The sequence below is a fragment of the Heteronotia binoei genome, chromosome 2, assembly GCF_032191835.1.
Source record: "Heteronotia binoei isolate CCM8104 ecotype False Entrance Well chromosome 2, APGP_CSIRO_Hbin_v1, whole genome shotgun sequence".
NCBI classification, from domain to species: domain Eukaryota; kingdom Metazoa; phylum Chordata; class Lepidosauria; order Squamata; family Gekkonidae; genus Heteronotia; species Heteronotia binoei.
This window is the reverse complement of record NC_083224.1, coordinates 57,731,519-57,756,264: the sequence shown is the minus strand read 5'-3', so window position 1 is coordinate 57,756,264 and position 24,746 is coordinate 57,731,519. Positions and strand designations below refer to the sequence as shown.

The following is a 24,746-nucleotide window of genomic DNA, read 5'->3' as shown; positions in this document are numbered from 1 at the left end:
CATAAGGAACTAGTGGTGCTGCCAGATTCTGCACTAGATATATGTAGAGTTGAGGCTCTGGCATGATGAGAAATCCAGCCTTTATTCTTCAGAACACATGGCCATTAATCCCATCAAATGATCTTCTTGATTAGCCTTTTGGCATTGTATGGGTTTTGTCCCTTCCTTGTATGCAAGTATGATCTCCAGCTTGCTTCCATGTGCCCTTGTTATAGAAATATACGTTATCTAAAGGTGTTTAAAAATCTCCACAAAGAGATTCTATTCCTGATGTGAGGTAGACAGTGTGAGATAGTTGCAAGAATTGGACGCATTATTGTGTTGGTGCTTCTGTTGCCCAGAATTGTTGGTTGTGCCAAGTCCTGCCCATCTGAACGGTTAATGGGACCTCACTCTTCAGACTGACTACTTGAACCATTTTCTGTGCTTTTTGTTGTGTGCTTTAGCATCCAGCTGAGGGCAAAGCTTGAATTTTATTCCTTTTTTCCTTTTGTTTTGTTGTTTGGTCTGCCATCTGAAGTTCTAGGTTATATAGAACATACTATATTGTATTTATATTTCATAGTAAGGGATCTATCTTGAGGGAAAAAAAGACTTCTACTATTAGTGTGGGGGGTATGATCTAGTAGTGGAAAGTGATGTTCTCCTCCCCACAAATAAATAATTCTTGCAGAGCAAAGGTTTGTAAAGGTGATAATATGTAACGGAAAAATCTCTCAAAAATATAAAAGGGCCTAAAAAGACAATTCTGGTTTTACTAATCTGAAATATGCTTTTAAATATGAATCTCTGTATTGGAAAGTCCCTTTCAGTAAATTCCTTATCTTCTTTGTACAGTGTACACAACTACACCCCTAAAGTTGGAGAGCTTGACACCAGGAAGGCCATCCGACAAGCATTTGATGTTTGGCAGCGGGTGACTCCACTCACTTTTGAAGAAGTTCCTTATCATGAAATCAAAAGTGACAGGAAGGAGGCAGATATCATGATATTTTTTGCTTCTGGTTTCCATGGTGACAGTTCTCCTTTTGATGGAGAGGGTGGATTCCTAGCCCATGCTTATTTTCCTGGACCAGGAATAGGAGGTGATACTCATTTTGACTCGGATGAGCCGTGGACACTGGGAAATTCTAATCATGATGGTAAGATTTTAAAAGAATTTCTCATTTAACACTAATCTTTCAGAAGAGAGGAGGTGTTGGTTTCATGGAACTTTTTTGTATACAATGGTTGTTCAAATTTTGTAACAGAATAATTGTGTTTCACAAAGTCAGAAGCTGCACACCTATACATAAATGCATTTGTTGAGATCTCAGAGAGTGATCTAGACTAGTGAACTGAGAACTCTCTGAAGACAATCTTACTTTAAAGAAAAGCAAACCGGGGTTGCTTCCAAGTACTTGAAGCCATTGGTGTGCCAATCCAAGTCAATATCTTTGAGCTCACAGCAGAATTAAAAGGTAATGCTAAATGGCCCAGATGTTCAGTATCCAGTACATTTTTAATCCATCCTTCTTACAGTGATCTCAGGGTAGTATATATGGTACTTTCATCCCTATTTCATGTTCAGAATAATCTTGTGAGATAATTTAGGCCAGGGGTGGGGAACCTTTTTTCTGTCAAGGGCCATTTGGATATTTATAACATCAGTCAAGGGCGGCTCTGCGGTGCTGTTATTATTAGATCTGTCAGCCGCTTTTGACACGGTTGACCATCAGCTACTGACTAGCCGCCTTGCCGATGTGGGGATTCGGGGATCTGCCTTACAGTGGCTGACCTCCTTTCTCCAAGATCGGGGACAAAGGGTGGTGATAGGGGAGGAAGTATCCCAGAGGCAGTCTCTTAGTTGTGGGGTGCCGCAGGGAGTGGTCCTATCCCCGATGCTATTTAACATCTATATGCGCCCCCTTGCCCAGATTGTCAGGAGGTACGGACTGGGTTGCCATCAATATGCAGATGACACCCAGCTCTATCTATTGATGGGTGGCCAGTCTGACTGTACCCCGGAAAATCCAGACCTGGCGTTACAAGCCGTGGCTTCTTGGCTCAGGCTGAGTCGGCTGAAATTGAATCCGACGAAGACGAAGGTTCTCTACCTGGGTCGGGGCGGTCCGGGGAGAGAGATCCAGCTACCGGCTCTTGACGGGGTACCACTGATACCGGTCCCTAAGGTCAAGAGCTTAGGTTTGCTTCTTGAGTCCTCCCTTACAATGGAGGCTCAGGTGGCAGCCACTGTTAGATCTGCCTTCTTTCATCTTCGGCAAGCATGGCAGCTGGCTCCTTACCTGGAGCGCAACGACTTAGCGACGGTAATCCATGCTACGGTCACCTCAAGAATAGATCACTGTAATGCTCTCTACATGGGGCTACCCTCGACGCTAACCCGGAGACTACAACTAGTGCAGAACGCTGCGGCATGTCTGTTAATGGGGCTGCCGCAACGGGAGCACATTCAGCCAGTGCTGAGAGAGCTGCACTGGTTGCCTGTTGTGTTCCAAGTTCGCTTCAAGGTGTTGGTATTAACCTTTAAAGCCCTTTATGGTAAGGGACCTGCCTATCTACGGGACCGCCTTTCCCCATATATCCCCCAGAGAGCACTGTGATCAGGGACAAAAAATCTGTTGTCTGCCCCTGGCCCAAAAGAAGCCAGGCTATGTATAACGAGATCCAGGGCTTTTTCGGTGGCAGCACCAGAACTTTGGAACACCCTCCCAGAAGCTATAAGGGCCCTGCGGGATTTGTCTGCATTCCGCAGGGCCTGTAAGACCGAATTGTTCAAACAGGCTTTTGCGGTTTGATTGAAAAAAAAGGCTGCCACCGGACATCCTACAGAATGCTGGCGATCTTGGTCGAGAAGTCAATACCGCCATACTGGACTGAAATAGCGCTATAGAATGGTTTTAAAGTTAACATATGTAAATTATGGTTTATATGTTTTATTGGATTGATTGTTTTTATAATGTTGTAAGCCGCCCTGAGTCCGCTTGCGGAGAGGGCGGGATATAAATGGGAAGTAATAATAATAATAATAATAATAATTATTATTATTATTATTATTATTATTATTATTATTATTCACGGGCCATACAAAATCATCGACTTAAAAAACAGTGCTCCGCCGAGGAAGAATGATTCAGGCCGGCAAAATTAATGTAAATAACTGTTTTTCTATTTGAAGTCGTGGAGAGAGCCTAATTTGGTGCGTGCATACACACACTCCAGCCTGCCACCATAGGCAAATATCTAGGTCCAGGGCTTTTTTTTTTTAAGAAAAAGCCCAGCAGGAACTTATTAGCATATTAGACCACATCCCCTAATATTAGCATATTAGGTCACACACTCATTAGCATATTAGGTTATACCATCTGGGATAATCAAGAGCAAATTGAACTGGTGGTAGCTGGCTCCCACCCCCACCCCTGCCACCCCCCTCTCCCTCCCTTCATGCGGAAACTGCAGCTGTTCCCAGCAGACCTTTAAAGGCACCCACATACCCTTGCAGGAGTTCTTCACAATGGCCACCACTCAGGCTCCACAGAAAGAGAGAGAGAGAGGAAGGAAGAGAAAGAAAGGGAAATAAAGAAATAGGGAGAAGAAAAAGAAATGAAATGGAGGGAAGAAAGGGGAAGAAAGGAAAATGAAAAGTGGGGGGAAGAAAGAGGAATAAAGGGAATTAAAGAAATGAGGGGAGAAAGCAAAATAAAGGGAAAGAAAGAAAGGGGAGAAAAAAGGGGAATAAAGAAATGCGGGAAGAGATTAAAAGAAAGGGAAATAAAGAAAGGGGAATTAAGGGAAACAAAGAAATGGGGAGAAGAAATAGAAAGGGAAATAAAAAAATGAGGGGGAAACTTACCTGAACTGTGACAGTGACTTTTCCAGGCCCTGCAGTGATCCTGGCCAGCCAGCTAGGCCCCAGGGGGACCACCACGTGGCTCAGTTCGGCCCAGCAATCCCTAAGGGCCAGACCAAGTGATCTCAAGGGTCGTAAGCAGCCCTCAGGCTACACGCTCCCCACCCCTGCCTTACAGGTTCTCCACTGCATAACTGCCCAGCCTAGTGGCTGGAACCAGAGTTTTGCCAGGGAAATAAGGAAAAGCTGGAGATGGAAGGGGATGGATAAAGGCAGGTTTTCTGGTAGGTGGGAAACTCTGAAAGAAGAGGAAAAAGAGAGAAACTCTGAGGACTTACAGGAAATAGTGGGGAAGAGGCCCCCACTTATCAGTATATCTAATTTTCAACATAACTTCATCTGTGGATACTTAAACTTGGAGATTAGGGACATGTGTCATGAGCCCTGATGAGGAGGAGCTGGAAGGATTAACAGACCTGGAAGAGTTGCCAGCCAGTTCCTCAGCTAAACAAACAGCAGCTGGCCCATCAATCACTCTCCAGGCACCAGTGTCAGCTGTTGACGATCAATCTCCTCCAAGCTCTCCTCCTCCCATCTCAAGAGTTCGAAGCAGGCTCTGGAAAGAACTTTCAGAGCAAAGACATGAGGCACGCCGATGCTTTAGATCTCTCAGCCCTGAGTTCTAGCAGAGTCACTGCCACCCAGGGAGCAGGCTGATTGAGACTCCCATATAGTTCCCACCCGGGACCTGGTAACCTTGTGGAAGCAACAAGTTTATTCTCTGGCTTGCATCCACATTCCTTCCTGATCCTGACCTGCTTTATTTCCTTGGCACCCTGACCTTTTGGCTTTTGGACATTGACTTCTGATTCTGGTTTGTGATTCTGCATTGGTGACTTGGCTCCTGCTTGACTTCCTGGACTTTGACCTTGGACAGACTTTGGACTCCTGCCTGCCTCCACCCTAAGAATGTGACAACATGAGCAAGAAAAAGCCCAAAGGTTTGCAGAAAAATCTGAAATTTAAAAAAGGGGTGGGGTTAACCCCCCAAATAATAAAAGCAACACCTGTAGTTTTAAGAAACCAATGCCCTCTGTGGCTGTTGTAAGGCAACCACAAAAAGTATTGTCAGCATTCTAGGCTTGGTTTCTGTCAATCAGAGGCCAGGTGTGGAGGCAAAGCCCCTTTCCAGGTCTTTAAGGGAGAATTCACTGGGGCTAGGCCTAGCAGCAACCACCACCCACCCCATGAAAGCTAGTTTGGTGACATGTTTAGAGCTGCAGACTGAGACACCCAGTTTCAAATCCTCATTCCCCTGTGGAAGCTCACTAGATGACCTTGGGATAGTAGGGTTGCCAAGTCCAATTAAATAAATATCTGGGGACTTTGTAGGTGGAGTCAGGAGACATTGGGGTGGGGCCAGTAGCAAGGTTGTGGCAAGCATAATTGAACTCCAAAGGGAGTTCTGGCCATCACATTTAAAGGGACTGCATACCTTTTAAATGCCTTCCCTCCATTGGAAATAATGAAGGATAGAAGCACCTTCTTTTGGGGCTCATAGAAATGGACCCCCTGGTTCAATCTTTTTGAAGCTTGTAGGGTCTTTTGTGGAGGGGCACTGGATGCTATGCTGAAAATTTGGTGCTTCTGCCTCAAGGGAAGCCTCCCAGAGTCCCAGATACCCGCAGATCAATTCTCCATTATACCCTATGTGAATCCATCTCCATAGGGAATAATGGATTGTCCAGCGGACATCCCTCCCCACCCCCGCTTTCTGATGATCTAGAAGCAGGGCAAGGACATCCAAGCCAGGGGATCCTCTGCCCTTCCCCCCTTTCTGATGACCCTTTAATGTTGGTCTTAAAGGTATCCCCAGATTCAAACTCTGTTCTTTTGCTTAGGACTGTACTGTTAGTATTTTGGGGAAACTGTAAAACACATAGTTCCTAAAGTAATAAAAGGGTTCACAAATACTATGTAACAATATTTGGCCATCATACAAATCAGTAATTATCTGGACTGTAGGCATCTTGGGAAGACTTGCTCAAATGGAGAGAGGCTGGTTGTACATTGCCAACCTTCTACTTAGGCTGTTAAAACTTATTGTAACAGTTCTCTGAATTCAGGTGGGTGACCTACTTACTGAAGTTCAAAGGCTGCCAAAACTAAAAAGGAGAGTAATTAGTGACAAAATACCTTAGTTTCTGAAGTTAAGTTTGTATTAAGCGTGTTATCAGAAAACTTTTCAGTGGCTCTTCATTTCCTTAAGAATTATTGATTTATCAAGTTGCTTAAAATAAAGATAGATCAACATTATTCTCATTTAACTGAGGTTTTTTCTGTAGAGATGATTATTACAACAGAAAAATCAGCTAGACACAAATAAAATAATTTCCACTCTTGGTTTTCCTTTCTCTGTTTTGTACCTTCTGTCTCTTTGTAACTTGTTGTAACTTGTAGGGTTGCCAGGCCCCCCTGATCACTGTTAGGGGATGGGGAGGTAGGGTAGAGATTCACAGTGGGAAACTCCTGGAGATTTGCTAATGCAGTCAGAGGACATTAACTTCAATGGGATACAATGCCAAATTTTGGAGGGTGGACTCTATGGCATTGTATCCCATTGGAGTCCAAAGCATCCATTTTCTCCAGGGAAATTGCTCTCTGTAGTCTGGAGATCTGTAATTCCAGGGGATCTCCAGGTCTCACCTGGAGGCTGGCATCCATACTGCCATCCATTTGCTTTTTGTAAGTGATGTCTGTGCATGGTCTGTTAAGCCTGCCTTGTGCTGTTTTTGCTTTCTCTCATTTTTTAATTATCTCTGGCTTTCTGGCATAGTACCAAACAGCTAGGCTCTCCCTTCTCTTTTTTTCCATTTAGAAGGTTCAAATAATGGTATTTCTCTCTCATTATGTTTTTGCTTTGCTAGCAAAGTTTAATGTTGTGTAATAAAAAAGGTTAAAATTGGCTAGATTTTATTTTATGTTTGTTTTTGCTGCCACTGTTTCAAAGCACAAATGAGGTTAATTTTATACCCCACTGACTTTTTTGTTATTTTTTCTTTATTTTATTACTTTTGTTGTAACTGCTCACCATTTCACACACTTTCTAACACTTTTATCAAACTTGTTTCCAAGTTAACTCATTTGTCATTTATATTCATAACTTCTGGATTTAATTTATTTGCCCCAGTCCAGAGATTCTGTGCATATACAACTCTGACAAAGGGAGCTTTGTGAAATCTTGTTGGTCTTTAAGGTTCTGCTGGGCTTGACTCTTGAACTCCTCCCAAGGATGGTGTTTCCCATGAACACAGGGGTTTATTTGTAGCACATGTAGAAGTACACCAACTAGAAAATAACACAACTAGAAAATAACAAGCCACCTTCAAACACAAGCAAAGGTGGCTTATAAATGTTTTAATAAATAAAACAGGACAGTCATAAACAGATTTACACTGAAGTCAATAGGCTTAGAAGGGTGTGATTCTGATCAGGATTGCAGTGTAAATAAACTGATTTCCAAAATACAATAGAGGCAACTAGGAGAGATGTGCTGTTTTGCTGAACAATTTTGTTGCATGAAAGGAGCCTCTGGATTATTGCAAGGCATATAAAAACATTTCTCACATTATGCTAATTGGCTTCTTCAACTGATATGAACCTTGGGTTGCCAGCCTTCATGTAGATGTGAAGACCTCCCAGAATTAGAACTTATCCTCAGACTGCAGAGATCCATTCCCCTGGAGAAAATGGCTACTTTTGAGGGTGGACCCTATGGTGTTATACCCCACTAAGGTACCTCCCCTCCCCAAACCCCACCCTCCCCAGGATGAGGAGGCAGTCTGGGGTGTCAGACGTTGGAACTTCAAATGAAAACGAATCATTTTGTTTCAAAATTAATCCATTTATTTGAGAACAAGTGGTCTGGGATAGAAGCAGGTTGAGTTTGATACATTCCAAGGCTATGCTTGGTGTTTTGTAGAGTACATGAAAGCAAAACAATAAAACCATTCTCACACCTCGAGAGACAGTTGTCTGTTCCCATACTCTCTTATCTCTTTCCCAAGTAAGGAACCCCGCTGGTCACCTTGGGGCATACCAGCTTCAAAGACTCAAGGCGATTGCTAGTGCCAGTTGGATAGTTCCTCCCTTTGCGGTTAGCAACTGTCTCTTTCTGTTTGAAATGCAGATCTCTGTTCCCAGGGTTAGTAATAGCATACAAGATGGCGTTAGTTAGGGTAAGTGAACACATCTACTTAAGGCACAGCTAGGTCTAAGTTACAATGTCTGACATGGGGTAGTGAACCAGTCTGGTGTAGTAGTTAAGAGCGGTGGACTCTAATCTGGAAAACAGGTTTTGATTCCCTACTCCTCCACATACAGCAGCTGGGTGACCTTGAGTCAGTTACAGTTCTTTCAGAACTCTCTCAGCCGGACATGCCTCAGGGTTTCTGTTGTGGGGAGAGGAAGGTGAGGCAATTGTAAGCTGCTCTGAGACCCCTTCAGGCAGTGAAGGGCGGGGTATAAAACCCACTCTTCCTTCTCCACCTTCTTCTCCCTCCCCCCCAGGAAAACCCTGTTGCCAGGAATAGTGCTGGGTGCAGTGTTGCAACTTGCAGTGGGAGGAGGGAATCAATGAAAATCACCATATACTGTCAGAAAATAAGCATAAGCATTAGATAAACCTTGTAATAGCAATTCAATCTTACAAACACCATTGGAAGTACAGCACACTCTGTATTCACTACATAAACATCCTCAAACTTTTTAAGTTTCCAGAATTGTATAGATTTTCATTTAAAATACAAAATAACCATGAAGACAAAGGACTAAAATAAATTTTGCATTTTTCATACCTTAACCTGACTCTGCACCTTTTACCAAGCATACTAACACATAGGGCTGAGCCCTGAAAATGGAAGAATTCTCATAAAATATTTAGGCACAAGTAATGCTTTTAGGAGTAGAAGTCAAGGAGCATATAGCATAGTAAAGGAACAGAGTATGTAGAGCCAACAAACCTTCACACTTGAAATAACTTGTCAAGAATCTCTTTGCTTCTTAATTTTTAACAAATAACTGTGCTTAAGTTTTCAAGCTTTTCACCCACAATAGTAGCAACTACAATCTTATTTCTCCTGGAGTGAAAGCTGAAATTCATTATTTTTTTAAATTGGATTTTGAAATGCCATAGTTCTTAGATTGGAAAAAAAAAAGATTCCAAAACCTGTTAACTGTAAACATTTCCAGATCCTTTGTCATTGCCTTTGACTTGGTGTGCCTTACCAAGGCAGTGAAACTATTTTGGAACTTCCAAAGCCATATCTATAAAGTGGGTTAGCTGTTCTTGCTTCCATTGCATTGAATTACAGTGAACTGTGTTTCAGTTAATTTCAGCCCCAAGTCCCAAATCTGACAGCTTCTTCTTTTTCTTCTTCTTCATGAGGTGTGTATGCTTTTCAAGTGTTATTTTTATTTGAGTCATATTTCTGTGGACTTGGGTCTCATCCTTTTTTTCCCAAGCTTCTGAAACATATTATTCACTTTTTCTCAGAGTGATTCAGCCACCATCTCATTTGCATAGTTTAATCACACGTTGTCAGAAACGTCTTCCAGTTGTTATCATCATGAACCATATTATTTAAAAGCAACAAAGAGGCATTTGGTATCTTAAAGACTAATAATTTTATTGTAACGTGAGTTTTCATAGCTAGAACCTACTTCATCAGATCCATCATCTGTAAGATATTACTCTGGAAATCTATGATTAGGCTCTCCCACAGTTTTTTTAAAATATTTTTATTTTCTGCAAACAATACAAACATTGCAAAAATATAAGATAGAAATACTGCAATATTTTACTTATACATAAGCAGTGATATCTGATTGACAAGAGCATAAATATCAATGAGAAAAACCATCATTTCTAATCATCAGGATTGTCTAATTAATTGTAACTAACATCATTTTTCTATCTATAAAATTGCTGAACAAATCTTTGTTATGTACAAATTACTTACATGCTTTTGTTTTGGTCTGGCCTACATTCTATTACTTTTTCATTTCCAACATTAGATCATTGTAAACAAAAACATTATAGACATAACGTCTCTTAATTATTCCAGGCTTATTTTAATCTTTAAAGCTTTCCAACCCTGATTTTGGTCAATATATTCAAAAAATGCATTCCATGTTTCCTTGAAATACATGGTAATGGCAGCAGGAGTGGTATTTGCATCTAAATGGAAAATTGAAATATGCCCTGAATTGACTGACTGGAAAAATAAACTAACTGATTATATGACAATGGGAAAGCTAACACCTTACGTGCATAACAAACCAGATTCAGAACATCAAAAATCCCAGGTTAAGTTCTAATGGTTTGGGTTGAGGGGACTTAATACTTTTCCCTCTGCACAATTTTCTCTGTGTTGATTGCTGTTGCCCCCCTCTCCTGCTATTTGACTCAGGGATAACTATACACATCTGGGGGCATAACTGAGAACAGGAAAATGCTGTGATGGCAAAGGGGTAAGTACTACTCCTACCCAGCATCACAGTCCTGATCCAGACTGGGGGCCTCAAAAGTTGATTTTAAACATAACAAAAATTGAATCTTAATTATTTTCCCATGTTATTGGGCCCAGGTGATTCAATTAGGAATCCCATGGTTAAGATCTCACCCAATGGCTTTAGGCAAGGTGTCTCAGCTCTTCTTTCTCTAATGTGAAGACAGAAATTCTGATGTACTTTGCACAATATAAAGTCTAGTAAAGTCATATATATTTGATAGGTTTGCCAACTGCCTGGAGGGAAAAAATCCTGTCCCTTTTATGGAGGCTTATTTGTGTGAAAACAGGCAACTGAGGAGTTCCGTGTTATGCAGGTAAAGGACATCACCTGGTGAATAACATCCCATTAAGCCTATGTTAAAGGGCCATGGCATTCTTTCCTCCAGGCTGTTAGCAAACATTAAATGTGTTGAATGCCCCAAAAGTACTAGAGAAATGCTATGTATTATTATTGAAACAATATGTAAGTGTTGCAGTTTATGGGCAAATTAGAATCAGGTGTCTTTCACCAATTCAGCCTCTTTTTAAAGGTCTGGCCGCTGAGCCCCTCTGTAAGAGCTGGTTAAAGTGGTTCTTCAGCACATTCAGAGCCTGTGACAGGTACTTTTAGCATGATCTCATTATATTGTTATGCCTTTTCTTTCTAGGAAACGATCTCTTTCTTGTTGCGGTACATGAACTTGGGCATGCACTAGGCCTTGAACACTCCAATGAGCCCAGTGCTATCATGGCTCCTTTCTACCAATACATGGAAACGCACAACTTCAAGCTACCACTGGATGACCTTCAAGGAATTCAAAAGATTTATGGTGAGGCAGTGTCTATTTAAAATCTCTGTCCTACCCTTTAGGCTCAGGGCAGTGTAGGGTACTGATACAAGGTATTTGTAGGGAAAGGCTGTGATGGCATAAATGTGCATTAAAAATGAATGGTGCATAAAAAAAGTGCAAGTAACCTCATTTGTTTTTTACTACCAAACTTCTTGAGGAGCCCCATGGCACAGAGTGGTGAAGCTGCAGTACTGTAGTTCAAGCTCTGCTCAGGACCTGAGTTTGATCCCGGTGGAAGTTGGGTTAGGAAGCGGGCTCAAGGTTGACTCAGCCTGCCATCCTTCCAAGGTCGGTAAAGTGAGTACCCAGCTTGCTGGGGGTAAAGTGTAGGTGACTGGGGAAGGCAATGGCAAACCACCCCATTAAAAAGTCTGCCATGAAAACGTCATGATGCAATGTCACTCCAGAGTCGGAAATGACTGGTGCTTGCACAAGGGACTACCTTTACCCTTTAAAAAGGTAAAGGTAGTCCCCTGTGCAAGCACCAGTCGTTTCCGACTCTGGAGTGACATTGCTTTCACAACGTTTTCACAGCAGACTTTTTATGGGGTGGTTTGCCATTGCCTTCCCCAGTCATCTACACTTTACCCCCAGCAAGCTGGGTACTCATTTTACCAACCTCAGAAGGATGGAAGGCTGAGTCAACCTTGAGCCTGCTTCTTGAACCCAACTTCCACCGGGATCAAACTCAGGTCTTGAACAGAGGGCTCTGACTGCAGTACTGCAGCTTTACCACTCTGCGTCACGGGGCTCTTACCTTTACCTTTTACCTCTACCTTTACCAAACTTCTACTTAGATTTTTGAAAGACCTCTAAAATGCTCAGGCTTTATATTTGACATATTTCAATTTAAAAAGGCAACCAGGGCTGAAGAACAGCCACCAGGAATGCCTTTTTACATGCTGTCCATCTTAACATCTGAACAGAGGGCACTCTCCAGAAACTGCCCTCAGGGTGTCTTATGGTGTTTCCAAATGATGGTCCTTTATTTACTTTATTGAACCCTGCGTTTCTCCCCAGTAGGGACTCAAAACAGCTAATATTGTTCTCTTCTTCTCCATTTTATCCTCATAACTATCCTATGAGGGTAGGGTTAAGCTGAGAAGGTATGACTGGCCCAAGATCGCCCAGCAAGCTTCCATTGCAGAGTGGGGCTTAGTGGTCAATAAGCTGTTGTGCAGGGTACAGGCAATGTTGCTGCTGTAACTGCATCAGTTATGGGAATATTATGTTTTTCTAGTACTTAAAGCACTGTATTTTGTTGCTAGTAATGTGCAATGTCCATCCCCTCAGACAGCACAATCATTATATAGAATAATAAAGTGGCCTGAGAGCCAAACAACACATTGTGGGTGAGCACAGGACAACCTGTGGGCACTGCTGCCATCTCAGAGGAGAATTTTGCTGTTTAAAAATTGCCATGAGGGCCTGCAGCATGGTGGCACCGTACCATCCTGCTCCCCCTGCATCTTTTCCAAGGGCCAAAATTAAATTGAAATTAATTATTTTATATTGCTAAACCCCAACTCTTTCATAACAGCAGTGCATTGTTATTTCTTGATAGTTTTTCTCCATTTTCTGTTTCTGTTTCAATACTAGAACACACATCTTTACTGACATCTCCCCCTTCCCCAGAAAATAACAGCTTTGAAGAGAAGAGCAATAAAAAAAAGAAGAAAACAGTGAAAAGGAGACCTATTCCACTCAGCATGGTTATCCTACCCACAGCAAGAATCAAATACTGTTTACTAAAAATAGTATGAGAAACACTGGTCTACCGCCAAAGAGCTAGTGGGATTTGCGTTTCTGTAGGAAGTAGAGGATTGTGTTCAGTTCTAGGTAGGAAGTAAAGATCTCCAGAAAACCCTTGGGACTCTGTATTCTGGCTATTCATCGGTGCTTTTTCCCCTTCCTTTTTGTTTAGGTCCTCCTGCTGAGCCACTGGAACCCACCAGACCTTTACCAACCCTTCCCGTCCGTAGAATCCATTCCACTTCAGAAAGAAAGCATGACAGACATTCAAGACCTCCCAGACCCCCGTTAGGAGACAGGCCATCTGCTCCAGGCAGTAAACCCAATATATGTGATGGAAACTTCAATACAGTAGCTCTGTTTAGAGGAGAAATGTTTGTTTTTAAGGTAGTAAAATTGTTCCATTGGAATTGCCATATATATGTGAGAAGAATCTTTGAGTATTGCTTTCATCTGCTGATATGCAGCGCAACACTATAGTTCACACAACACCAAATCACAGTTGGGTGCTACATGAATGAGCCCTGTGCTTACACAGTTTCATCCTATACATTGTTAGCTACAGTGCAATCCTACAACATTTTTCTGAGACTGTGGTTTTTTATGCACCAGTGATTTCCCTCACTTTCATTGCACCTCTCAGTCACATTTTCTTTTTTGTTCTGCATGGATTTTCATCCCTTCAGCTCTCAGTTTGCTTTTCTGAAAATGGTTTTGTGGTATTTTCCCCCTTGCTTTGCTTCCAAGCCAAAAGTAATCGAAAAGCATACAGATTCCTTCTGATTTTTCCTCCCAGCCCCTTATAGGCCATTCCCACACTGACATTGTTCTGCCCAGTCTGTACTGTCTGCCATTCCCTCTATGTTTTACATTTGAAAATTTTTACAAGCAATCTGAATCTAGTGGGGAAATGCTACTATGGCTGGGGAAATAAAAGAAATTGCTCCTGGCTGGCACAGTCATTCTGGCTGAGCTTTCCTATGTTGGAAGAAGACCAGTAACAGGCAGGTGGGCAAGCAGTGGCTGGAGCTGGTGCCCTACTGCTGGAGGAGCCATGGAGGGCACTTCCTTCAGAGCTGGCCACACTGGCGGGGTGCCTGACCCTCTCACGTTCCTCTGGCATAGTTGCAAAAGGACAATTGTGTAATTTTTTTAAAAAATTGGACACTGCCTTCAACACAAATGCCATTCTTTATGCCAATAACACAAACTGCAGTTTTTTTGTTGCAGCTGCAGAATAAATACACAGGAAAACACTGGAGAAAAAAGAATGGTGCATATGGCAGGCACACAAATCCAAAGTCCAGCTTAAAGGCTTCACAACTTGGATTTTCCAGTATAAGCTTGTACATGCATAAAGGACCTGAGAGCCAATAAATAAACCTCAGTAGAATTCTGAGTAGACCTTTTTAGGATTGCTGTCTTAGTGAGTTGCGATATAGCACAAACCATGTATGCTGTTTCATTCTTGTGTAGAATATGCTGAGCAGGGCTGGATCAACCGTTATGCTGAGTAAGATCCTGAGTTTAATTGGGGAGCGCTTCCGGGCTTTAAGTTTGGATAATGAAACTGGCTGCTGCATCTTTAAAATTTCCTGTATCTCAGAATATAATAGCTGTTCTCACATTAAAAGGTGGCAAAGATGATTCCCCAGAAAGTGGAGCAGGAATTTAGAATACCAGTAGCAAAGCTAAGAGCTCGTCTACACATTATGCAGAGATGGTAAGATGATAAGCCTGTTGAATGTTGGACTTCACGGCTTCAAACTACAGATATATTTTGAACATCTCCTTTCATGTGTAGATCAGATTTGTCTGGGATCCATTATGAGTTATTCTTGCCCTGTGGTTGAATTTTATCAAAGCTGGAAGAATCTGTGAATGAGAAATGGTGTTTGGCCTGGAGAAACGACTTGGTGAAGGAAGAGCTGAATGTTAATGTTTTGATGTTTTTGGAGGAGATAGGTATTGATCATTAAGACTGCTCTTATGGCTGGTATCAAGGATAACATAATAAAGTGGAAGAAATGTTCTGCTGTGTCCTGGGCCAGCCCTTCCACTAGGCAAATTTGGCATTTGCCTAGGGTGCCAGCCATGGTTGGGGGACACCAAATTAGGCATCCCCTACCTAACTTTTTGTTTGAAAACATTCGCTGCTGAGCACTAGCTAGGAGTTCCTGCCAGCTCTGGATAGAGAAATACCTGGAGATGTGAGGGCTGGAGCTTGGAGAAGGTTGGCCTTGGTGGGGACTTCATGCAGGTACAATGCCATAGAGTCCCCCTCTAAAGCAGCCATTTTCTCCAGAGGAACTGATCTCTGGAGAGCAGTTATAATAGCTGGATATCTCCTGGTCCCACCTGGAGCTTGGCAACCCTAGTTGTACCAGGATGTAAGTGTCTCTCTGCTCATTTAAATGGTTGGTTTTTTGGAGTTTTGTATGTGTGCACGCACCTGGAAATTATGGTGACAATTCATCTATTCCTAGGGATGCCAATCCCCAGGTGGGTGTGGGGGATCTCCCGATTTGGAGGCCCCCCCCCCGCTTCAGGCTCATCAGAAAGCGGGGGGAGGGGAGGGAAATATGTGCTGGCCACTCTGTTATTCCCTATGAAGAAGGATTCCCATAATGGAGAATTGATCTGGGGCACCAGAGGGTTGAGGCACCAAATTTGCAGCATAGCATCCGACACCTCTCCTCAAAATTCCTTCCAAGTTTCAAAAGAATTGGAGCAGGGGGTCCAATTCTATGAGCCCCCAAAGAAGGGGCCTCTATCCTTTGTTATTTCCAATGGAAGGAATTTATTTATTTATTTACATTACACTTCTATCCCGCCCTCTCCACAAACGGACTCAGGGTGGCTCACAACATTCGTTTAAAACAGTAAGTCAATAAAATCTATAAAACATTAATTAAAATTTAAAACTATTCCACAGTGCTGTACCATTACTATGTTGGCGGTTCTGCTTTTCAGACGGTTGGACACCGGATACGCTAACTGATGTCAGGTGGCAGCTCTCTCTCGGTTTAAGCTTCGAAGGCCTGTCAAAACAGTTCAGTCTTACAGGCCCTGTGGAATGTGGGAAGGTCCCGCAGAACCCTTATGGCCTCCGGGAGAGCATTCCATAACTCTGTTGCTGCCACCGAGAAGGCCCTGGCTCGTGTCAAATGCAACCTGTCCTCCTTTGGTCCAAGGGTGGACAGCAGATTTTTTATCCCTGAACGCAGTTTTCTCTGGGGGATATATGGGGAATGGTGGTCCTGCATATAAACAGGTCCCTAACCATAAAGGGCTTTAAAGGTCAATACCAACACCTTGAAATGACTCGGAACACAATAGGTAGCCAGTGCAGCTCTTTCAGCACTGGCTGAATGTGCTCCCACCGGGGGAGCCTCATTAACAGCCGCTCCGCAGTGTTCTGCACTAGCTGTAGTTTCCAAGTCAACGTCAAGGGTAGCCCCATGTAGAGAGCATTACAATTACTTAGCATGGATCACCATTGCTAAGTCATTGTGCTCCAGAAAAGGAGCCAGCTGCTGCACCCACCAAAGATGAAAGAAGGCAGATCTAATTGTGGCTGCTACCTGGGCCTCCATTGTAAGGGAGGACTCAAGGAACACGCCCAAGCTCTTGACCTTAGGGGCTGGTATCAATGGCACCCCGTCAAGAGCTGGCAGTTGGACACCTCCCCTTGGATCACCCTGGCTCAGATAGAGAACCTCCGTCTTCATCGGATTCATCTTCAGCCGACTCAGCCTGAGCCAAGATGCTACGGCTTGAAGAGCCAGGTCCAGATTTTCCGAGGTACAGTTGGACTGGCCACCCATCAATAGATAGAGCTGGGTGTCGTCTGCATATTGGTGACAACCCAGTCCATACCTCCTGACAATCTGGGCAAGGGGGCGCATATAGATGTTAAATAACATCAGGGACAGAACCGCACCCTGAGGCACACCACATATGAGTGAGTGCCTCTGGGATAACTCACCCCTATCTCCACCCTTTGTCCCTGATCTTGGAGAAAGGAGGTCAACCACTGTAAGGCGGACCCCTGAATCCCCACATCGGCAAGGCGGCCAGTCAGTAACTGATGATCAACCGTATCAAAAGTGGCTGACAGGTCTAATAATAGCGGCACTGCTGAGCCGCCCCGATCCAGATATCGCAGGAAGTCATCCATGAGAGCAACCAGAACCGTCTCCGTCCCATGACTGGTCGAAAGCCAGACTGAAATGGATTCAGTGCGGAAGTGTCCTCCAGGAATCCCTGTAGCTGAATTGCCACCGCCCGCTCTATAACCTTACCCAAGGGAAGATTTGATACCAGCGGATAGTTCACCAATACGGCCGGATCTGCAGATGGTTTTTTCAAGATGGGACGGACCACAGCCTCTTTAAGGGGTGTGGGAAAGATCCCTTCTATCAGGGATCTGTTGATAATACCTTGTAGTGGTTCACATAGCATCGCCTGGCTAGCTTTTATAAGCCAGGACGGGCACGGATCCAACCTACAAGTCGTAGGGCGTACAGCTAAAAGGATCCTGTTGACTTCCTCCAAGCTGAGTGGACTGAAGAATCTAAAACTGGACCAGAAGACTCACTCGGTGCCCCAAGTTCTTTCACTGTATCAATTATGGCGGGAAGGTCACATCGGAGCGATGAGACTTTATCTGCGAAAAAACTCGCAAAAGCCTCACAGCCTATTTTCAATTCTCTAATATTTTGTTTACCATGCGGTAAAATTGTTAATGACCGAATTATACTAAACAATTGTGCTGGGCGCGAGGTCGCAGATGCAATCTGCGACACATAATAAGTCTTCTTTGTGGCCAGGACTGCCATCTCATAGGTCCACATAAATGACCTATAAGATGTTCTTGTAGCTTCGTCGCGAGCATGTCACCATTGTCTCTCTAGTCATCTTAATCGCCGTTTCATTGATCGCAGCTCCAGGGTATACCATGGAGCGGATCGTGAATGAGGATGAAGAGGACGTCTGGGAGCAATCTTGTTGATGGCCGTGGAGAGCTTGTTTTTCCAGTTCTCCACCAGTTCATCCAATGAGTCGCCAAAGGACCAGGGATCCCGCATAGCCGTTTGAAGCTGCAAAGTGTCCATCTGGCTACGCGGGTGAGCTAAAACTTGCTCACCACCTAACTGGGGTAGAGGTGGCGTATCCACACGAGGCTTCAGGGCATAGTGGTCGGACCATGGCACCGCCTCGGCAGAAATCTGATCCACTCCAACTCCCGCCGCAAAGATCAGGTCTAATGTATGCCCAGCCTGGTGCGTGGGTGCTGTTACACATTGGAACAGTCCCAGTGCTGCCATGGAAAGCACTAGGTCCATCGCCCGAGTGGAAGCTGCGTCCTTGGCATGGACATTGAAGTCACCCAAGACTATAAGCCGAGGGTGCTCCAATGCCCAGCCTGCTACAGCTTCCATCAGGGACGGTAGGGCACTGGCTGGTGAATTAGGCGGACATTACACCAGCCAGATTGCTAAACTCTCCCCTACGTCCCACACCAGGCCAACACATTCTATGCCTATGATATTTGGCGGCGGAAGCACCCTGAAGGAGCAATCCTCCCGTATGAAAAAAGCCACCCCTCCCTCCTGCCCGCTAGTCTGAACCTGGTGAAGACATTGAAAATGTCTTTGGATGGTTGTAGTGTACATTTTGACAGACCGCTGGTTTATATGTTTTATTAGCTTACTGTTTTAAATTGTTGTAAATTGATGTTTTAAAGCTAAACCTATGTTAGCTTTTATATGTTGTAAGCCGCCCTGAGCCACTTTGGTGGGAAGGGCGGGATATAAATTGAAATATAAATAAATAAAAGGTGTGCGGTCCCTTTAAATGTGATGGCCAGAACTCCTTTTGGAGTTCAATGATGCTTGTCACAGCCTTGCTCCTGGCTCCACCCCCAAAGTCCCCAGATATTTCTTGAATTGGATTTGGCAGCCCTGGTTCTTGAAAATTGTTTATCAGTGTGCGGCGGGGAGCAGAAGTTAGCCTTGCCTAGGGCACCAGATAGTCTAGAACCGGCCCTGGCTGTGTCACTGATAACAGTAAGAGAGAGAGGAATCTAAAGATAGAAGGAAAGATGGTGTCAGTAAATAGGAAGCTGCAAAAGGGCCAAACCTAGAAGTGGGAGATGGGAATTTGAAAAGTACTTTGATAAGAGGCCATAGCTCAGTGATGGAGTTCCTACTTTGCAAGCAGAAGGTCCCAGGTTCAGTTACTGGCATCTTGAGTCCAAAGAATTAAGTAGTAAGTGATGTGAAAGACTTCTTCTTGAAACCTTGGGAGACCCACTGACAGTCAGAGTACACAATACTGACCTTCAGGGCTTCTTTAATAGCAGGAACTCCTTTGCATATTAGGCCACACACCCCTGATGTAGCCAATCCCCCAAGAGTTTACAGTAGGCCTTGTACTAAGAGCCCTGTAAACTCTTGGAGGATTATCTACATCAGGGAGTGTGGTCTAATATGCACAGGAGTTCCTGCTACAAAAAAAGCCCTGATGACCTTAATGTTCTGACTCAGTTTGGGCAGCATCATGTGTGGAAAGCCACCATTCATAATGTAGGGCTAGACATGTATGAGACTTTATTCAGATGTGGTGATCATTGGAAGGAAGAAGTAATAATAATAAATAATTTTTATTTATATCCCGCCCTCCCCGCCGAGGCAGGCTCAGGGCGGCGGGGGAAATCATGTTGGATGATTTCATTGTGGAAATTAACATAACAAAGGAAATGGGGGGATGACTCACAACAACCAGGAATCAATATCTATTATATTATTATCCCACCCTTCCTCCAAAGGGTTTAATAAAAGAGTTGTAATTTGAACCCAAGTGTCCTCAGTTCTCTAACTACTGCATGACATTGGCATTAATGTCAATTTGACAGTTTTTGGCAGGGAGATTGAATGAGTTAATCTCTATGAGTTCTAGAGGGGAATGGACTACGACTGGCTGCTGAGAGAGTGACAAAGAATATTAACTGCCTGACAAGGTCTGGAAGCCATGGGAGGAAGGTTGCAGGCCTAATGTGTCTGGGGAATTATAAATATCTGTTCTGTACATTTCTGAACCTGCACCTACCCGCTGTCATTTCCCCAGAAAGCATTTTCCTGGGGGTGCCTTCTTTGAGTGGCTGTAACTCGAATTCCATAAACCCAGTCCTCACCAAACATGGAGGGCAGGTAAAGGAGAGTCAGGCAGAGATCCTCAGCAAATTTGGTGTCTCTAACACAATGGGGAGCAATGTTCCCTCTAAGCTATGAAGTACTATGAGCCAAAATTCTTTCTGAGCTACCAGCATTAAAGTTGTGAGCAGGTGGGCCTACAATTGACTATCATGTAAATCAGGGATTGTTTGTTTTTAAGATTATTACTTTCCCTCCTCTTTTCAAATGGCCTCTGGTTTACTTGCCCCTTTCCACTATATTGGTAGATAGGGTTGCCAAGTCCAATTCAAGAAATATCTGGGGACTTTGGAGGTGGAGCCAGGAAACATTGGGGGTGGAGCCAGGAGCAAGGATGTGACAAGCATAATTGAACTCCAATGGAGTTCTAGCCATCACGTTTAAAGGGACAGCACACCTTTTAAAATGCCTTCCTTCCAAAGGAAATAATGAAGGATAGGAGAGCCAGTTTGGTGTAGTGGTTAAGTGTGCGGACTCTTATCTGGGAGAACCGGGTTTGATTCCCCACTCCTCCACTTGCACCTGCTAGCATGGTCTTGGGTCAGCCATAGCTATGGCAGAGGTTGTCCTTGAAAGGGCAGCTGCTGTGAGAGCCCTCTCAGCCCCACCCACCTCACAGGGTGTCTGTTGTGGGGGAGGAAGGTAAAGGAGATTGTGAGCCGCTCTGAGACTCTTCGGAGTGGAGGGCGGGATATAAATCCAATATCTTCTTCTTCTTCTTTTGGGGCTCATAGAATTGGACCTCCTGGTCCAATCTTTTTGAAACTTGGGGGGTATTTTGGGGAGAGGCACTGGATGCTATACTGAAAATTTGGTGCCTCTACCTCAGAAAACAGCCTCCCCCGAAAGCCCCAGATCAATTCTCCATTACTTCCTATGGGAATAACACTCCATACGGAATAATAGAGTTCCCAGCAGACATTTCCCTTGCCTCCCCCTGCTTTCTGATGACCCTGAAGGGGGGAAGGGCCTCCAAACCAGGGGATCCCCTGCCCCCACCTGGGGATTGGCAGCCCTAGCTACGCTGCTCTCTCTCTCTCTCTCTCTCTCACACACACACACACACTCATACCCACCCACTTACTTGCCCTAAAATGAAAGCAAAACAAACGGGCTGTGCTTTGAAGAGCTTCTGATACTGACCCTTCCCCATGAAGTGCTTCCTGCTCAACTTTAAAGGCGCACACACACACACACAGAGGCATTTTGAAAGGGGACCTGTTTGCAGGTTTCTAAACCTACCGGAGATCTTGAGGCAAGTGGTGGCTGTGGAGGCAGGGCTTCCCCCGCCAGCCAACTAGCTGGGGGCGGGGGGAAGCCTGTAATACCAGGGGATCCTCTGCTGTGACCTGGGGATTGGGAACCCTTTTGGTGGATCTGGTGGCTGGCAGCTACAAGAATAGACAGCTTCACAAGGGGACTAGATAAAGATATGGAGCAGAGATCCATGAGTGGCTATTAGCCCAAGGTACAGGTGAAATATAGGTGAGGTACAGATGTTTGGGGCAGTGATACTCTGTATTCTTGGTGCTTGAGGAGCAACAGTGGGAGGGCTTTTGGAGTTCTGGCCCCACTGGTGGCCCTCATGAAGACACCTGGATTTTGGCCACTGTCGGACACAGACTGGAAAGGCCATTGGCCTGATCCAATATGGCTTCTGTTATATTCATATGATTCAGGATAATGTAGAGGAGCAATTAAAAAAAAGAATAAAAATGGCAAGAAGGAAGAAATGGCTTTTGAAGTATAATGTGAAATAGGTATGACAGGAATGAGGGAGGGATAGCATGGTGTGTAGAAGAGCACAGAAGAGCTGCTTCAAACAATTTTAGTTTTAGAAAATCAATATGGCAAAGGAACAGATTTCAAAGTAATTGTATTATGAAGGGAACAGAGGCTCTTTGAGTCTCAGACTAATAATTGGAAAACTGAGGTTTTTAAAAGGTAACTGTAGATCTTGGTTTTTTCTTTGTATCATTTGTTCTGGAGTCAGATGAATGGTCTTAGGAAATCCTTTTTCCCCCCCTAGGATCGCTGGTTTTGGCGTCTCCGTAATAATCGTGTACAAGAAGGTTACCCCATGCAGATTGAACAGTTCTGGAAAGGGTTGCCTGCAAAGATTGATGCTGCCTATGAAAGATCTGATGGAAAATTTGTGTTCTTTAAGGGTAAACATTTTTATATTAATTTTGTATACATAATTCTGCTGTAATGTGCATTGACTGAGCAGCAAAGTTGGTTATTATGATCTTTTTATTTGGTCATAAGAATAAAAAGAAAGTTTTTCTGTTTGTTGCCTATTTCATTTTCTGGTCTATGATAAATGATATACATGGGATAATCATTACAAAATTAAATTTAAAACTTCATAAAGAAATTCATACTTATGTGTAATGTTATAATTTCATCTTCACAAGTTGACAATATTTCTGTGTTGGTTTTCATTCAGATTTCAAAACTGGGTGATTGCTTTATTGAGTTCTGTATCTTTTTTGTAATTGAACATCTTTTTGAACCTCAAGAATTCAAACTTGATAATTAGTAATTTAACTAGAAATAGAAAGGTGTTTTGCTTTTATTAAGCAGCTTCTTGGGGCTGTTGGCTTGCTCTCTGGCATCAAGCAGTGCCCAAAAACCTTCAGTTTGCCATGAGAGGGTTTTTTTATGGGTTAACTTGCCCCACTCTTTAAAGGTTTTTTGGTAACAGAGTTGCAAATAGCAAGATCACAGGGGAGAATTCATTCCTCTCCTGGTGAGGGTCAAACGATACATTATGAGACTGGATCTCCTGAAGTTTTCTTTTAGACTCGTATTGTTGTAGGGGCTCACGGATTCACTGTCAACAAGTTGCGGAGTGGGGGGGGGAACATCACTAAGGTCTGTGAACCACCTTTGAATCAGTTCTTGTTAGATATACCTTTCCCCCTCTCTTGCCTAGGAGACAAGTACTGGGTTTTTAAAGAGGTGACAGCAGAGCCAGGATACCCACACAGCCTAGTGGAGCTGGGCAACTGCCTTCCTCGTGAAGGGATTGACACAGCTTTGAGATGGGAACCTGTCGGCAAAACCTACTTCTTCAAAGGAGACCGATACTGGAGGTATAATGAGGACAAGAGAGCAACAGATCCGGGCTATCCCAAACCCATTACTGTATGGAAAGGGATCCCACAAGCCCCACAAGGAGCATTTGTTAGCAAAGAAGGCTGTGAGTATTAACCATGTTACATATCTGCTTAATTGCATTGAATGTATCCACGTCCCTGGTGGTTTTTGGTTTTTTTAGCTTTGCATTTGGATTGCCTGAATATCCACACCTGTGCAGATGTATATAGTTACAATTTCAGAGAATAGCTGTGTTGGTCTGCAGTAGGACAAGAAGATTTTTTTTGGGTATCAGCTCTTGAGAGTAAAAGCTGTCTTCATCAGATACAAGTAGGAATGGAGATCCACAAGTACTTATATCCCAAGTCTAGAGATGGTAGGGGTGTAGCAAAGAAAGGATTCAGGATGTTGAGGTACAATGCAAAATGTAATTAGTTTGATTAAATCAGGTAATTAGTATGATTAAATGGAATTAGTTTGATTAAATGCTAGGAGGCATATAATTAGCATCCATAGTGAGATAAGAATCCTATGTCGCTATTCAACCCTGGGAGGGGTTCATTGTTCTGAATTTCTAAATAAATTCAGGTTCAACAATCTCATGGTGCAATCACCTCTTGAGGATTCTCTGTTTGAGGACTGCCACCCCCATAGTTCAGACCTTTATTGGCATAAGAGCAATAATGATTCACAATCAAAAGTAGATACAAAGTCCTGAAATATAGTAAGAACAATACATAAACAATCAATTAAAATAGCAGCCAATAATACTAATTAAAAGTAGACACCCGGCAATTAAAATACAGTAGTATGCCTAGATTTAATTTTATAGGCTTCTACTAAGAAGTTCGCAACACCAGTAGTAATATGGGGATTAACATCTTCTGAAAGGTAGGATAGAATTTTCCTTTTAGTAAATACATTGTGTTAGAGATATTCAGCTAAAAATTGTCTACGTTGTGAGGCCAGGAGAGGACATTCTAAAATAATATGGGATATAGAATCAAGGACTCCTAATTCACATGGGCATAATCTATTTTGGAGAGGTATCTGTCAACCTACCATAGAGAACTGTTGATGGGAAGGCATTTAAACGCGCCAAAGTAAAAGTCCGACAATGGAATGGGGAGTCTAAAGTAAAAAAAATAATGGGGTATCATCCCATGTCTTTGGGGTATACCTAGATTGGCTGCAGAGCAAACAGGGGAATATGAGGGGAACACTTTTTGGTATTCGTCATCCATAAGCCTTAGTTGGATTGTTCTTAAGATATATAATTTGTCACATAAGAAAAGAGTATCCACCTTAATACCAAGTTTTTGTAGTTTGTGGGTAAATGTAGAGAGCTAAGTAATGCTATGCCTGTCTTTCATCAGGTGGTGTAATAAACTTTCTGAATCCGTTCTGAAATGAATTTTTAACT

General features: G+C 43.3%; 1 protein-coding gene across 3 annotated transcripts in view; it reads left to right on the top strand.

The window, feature by feature from the left end:
- The window catches only part of MMP24 (matrix metallopeptidase 24), a 106,327-nt gene that overhangs the window by 76,491 nt on the left and 5,090 nt on the right, over positions 1 to 24,746 (top strand). For all 3 annotated transcript variants that reach the window (XM_060231072.1, XM_060231075.1, XM_060231074.1), the window contains 5 exons: positions 838 to 1,142; positions 11,070 to 11,231; positions 13,177 to 13,391; positions 22,251 to 22,389; positions 23,160 to 23,426. In XM_060231072.1, the coding sequence (XP_060087055.1) occupies positions 838 to 1,142; positions 11,070 to 11,231; positions 13,177 to 13,391; positions 22,251 to 22,389; positions 23,160 to 23,426 (1,088 nt within the window). The remainder of the gene's footprint in view (positions 1 to 837; positions 1,143 to 11,069; positions 11,232 to 13,176; positions 13,392 to 22,250; positions 22,390 to 23,159; positions 23,427 to 24,746) is intronic.